The 2,228-nt window shown below is 43.0% G+C and overlaps 1 protein-coding gene across 1 annotated transcript in view; it reads left to right on the top strand.

Moving 5' to 3' along the window:
* The window catches only part of RNPS1 (RNA binding protein with serine rich domain 1), a 6,821-nt gene continuing 4,593 nt past the window's right edge, over positions 1-2,228 (top strand). Inside the window, exon 1 of the mRNA XM_012805856.2 lies at positions 1-156. Within this exon, the coding sequence (XP_012661310.2) occupies positions 12-156 (145 nt within the window). The 5' untranslated portion in view covers positions 1-11. The remainder of the gene's footprint in view (positions 157-2,228) is intronic.

The raw sequence follows: 2,228 nt of genomic DNA, 5'->3' as shown, positions 1-2,228 counted from the left end.
AGGATCACATCATGGAGATATTTTCCACCTATGGGAAAATTAAAATGATTGACATGCCCGTTGAAAGGATGCATCCTCATCTTTCCAAAGGCTATGCATATGTAGAGTTTGAGAATCCGGATGAAGCTGAGAAGGCTCTGAAGCACATGGATGGAGGTGGGTGACCCTGTGTACATACCTCTGTCCTCTCAGAGGTCCCCTGCCCATGGGGATCTTTTTATCCTGGTTATACTTCTCAGTACCCTTGGATCTCTTTCAGGATTCCAGTTCTTACTCTCAGTGGGTGTGTGTTTGCCAGAAATATTTTAGAAACTTGATTTTTAGTAGGGGGGAAAAAAACAGCAAATATGTATATATTAGCATTTTTTAAAATTTTTAGTCTGTTAAAAGCATAGAGATTAAATGAAAGTTTCTTATAAAAAATACATTTGACTTTTTAGATGGGAATATTTCTTTTAATCATGAGTCATTTATTTCCCAACTTTAGCATTTTTAATATTTTGCTAGATGATTTACTGAACTTATAAAATTTGCCTGTTTCCCAAACTTTTATCTTTTATCTTTATAACATTTATAGCTGCCATATTGGGCATAATGGCTTTAAAGATGTGAAAAGGCTGGGTACAGTGGCACACCCCCTGTAATCCTAGCATTCTGTGAGACTGAGACAGGCGGATTGCTTGAGCTCAGAAGTTCAAAACCAGCCTGAACAAGAGTAAGACCCTGTCACTATTAGAAATAGAAAAATTAGGCTCGGCGTCTATAGCTCAACCGGCTAAGGCGCCAGCCACGTACACCTAAGGTGGCGGGTTCGAATCCCCAGCCCGGACCCGCCAAACAACAATGACGGCTGCAACCAAAAAAAAATGGCCGGGCGTTGTGGCGGGCGCCTGGGGTCCCAGCTACCTGGGAGGCGGAGGCAGGAGACTCGCTTTAGCCCAGGAGTCGGAGGTTGCTGTGAGCTGTAATGCCACGACACTCTACCCAAGGGGACAGCTTGCGGCTCTGTCTCAAAAAAAAAAAAAAGAAAAAAGAAAAAAAGAAAAATTAGCCCAGATGTGATGGCTGGAACCTGTACTCCCAGCTACTTGTATATCTCAGGCATGAGGATCGCCTGAGCCTAAGAATTTGAGGTTGCTATGAGTTATGTTGATACCAAAGCACTCAACCCCAGGGCAACAGAGTGAGATTCTGTCTCAAAAAACAAATAAAAATCCTTGTATATATTATTTTAAAAAAAAAGAAAAGGAAAAGGAAAAAAAAAGCATGTGAGCAATTTTCATTTTGTCCTCAAGTCAGCTTTTTTTTTTTTATCTTTCAGACAGAGTCTCAAGTTGTGGCCCTCGGTAGAGTGCTGTGGCATCACAACTCACAGCAACCTCAAACTCTTGGGCTTAAGCTATCCTCTTGCCTCAGCCTCCCAAGTAGCTGGGACTACAGGCGCCTGGCTTTTGTTGTTGTTACTGTTGTCGTTTCTGTTGCAGTTTGGCAGGGCCACCTTTGAACCTGCCACCCTCAGTATATGGGGCCAGCACCTTACTCACTGAGCCACAGGCACCCCCTGGTTTTGTTTTGTTTCTTGAGATAGAGTCTCACTTTGTCACCCTTGGTGGACAAGGGTGACATCATAGTTGACCATAGCTAAAACTATCAACACTCACCATCATGTGGCCAGATGGAGTGGCTCATGCCTGTAATCCTAGCACTTTGGGAGGCCAAGGTGAGTTTCAGACCAGCCTAAACAAGAGTGAGACCCCGTCTCTAAAAAAAAAAAGAAATTAGTGGGGTGTTGTGACGGACACATGTAGTCCCAGCTACTTGGGAGGCTGAGGCAAGAGAATTGCTTGAGCCCAAGAGTTGGAGATTTCTGTGAGCTATGATGCCATGGTACTCTACCAGGGGCAACGAAGTGAGGCTCTGTCTCATAAAAGAAATGAGCATATATGTTGTACAATTATTAAAATTTCAATTTTTCCTGTGATTCTAGTAGGACTTTTTGCGTGTCCCCTTCACTGTGCTACATATTATTGAATAGAGTCAGTCCATGCTGTCTCCAGGAGAGGATTAGAAGGGATTGGCCTTTAGTGATGGCTAGTTAAAAAATGGACTTGTTATTGTGTAGTCAGTGCTGTAAAATCCCTAATTTGGGCTGGTTTGGGGAGTGGGCCAGGTGCCACCTTCCCAAAGTTGGGTTTACTTAAGTTGAGCCTCTTTTTTTTTTTTTTTTT

The sequence above is a fragment of the Otolemur garnettii genome, unplaced genomic scaffold (genome assembly GCF_000181295.1).
Source record: "Otolemur garnettii isolate 467f Iridium unplaced genomic scaffold, OtoGar3 scaffold00044, whole genome shotgun sequence".
NCBI lineage: Eukaryota > Metazoa > Chordata > Mammalia > Primates > Galagidae > Otolemur > Otolemur garnettii.
Note: the sequence above shows the minus strand (reverse complement) of the source record. Positions and strands in the feature narration are given on the sequence as shown.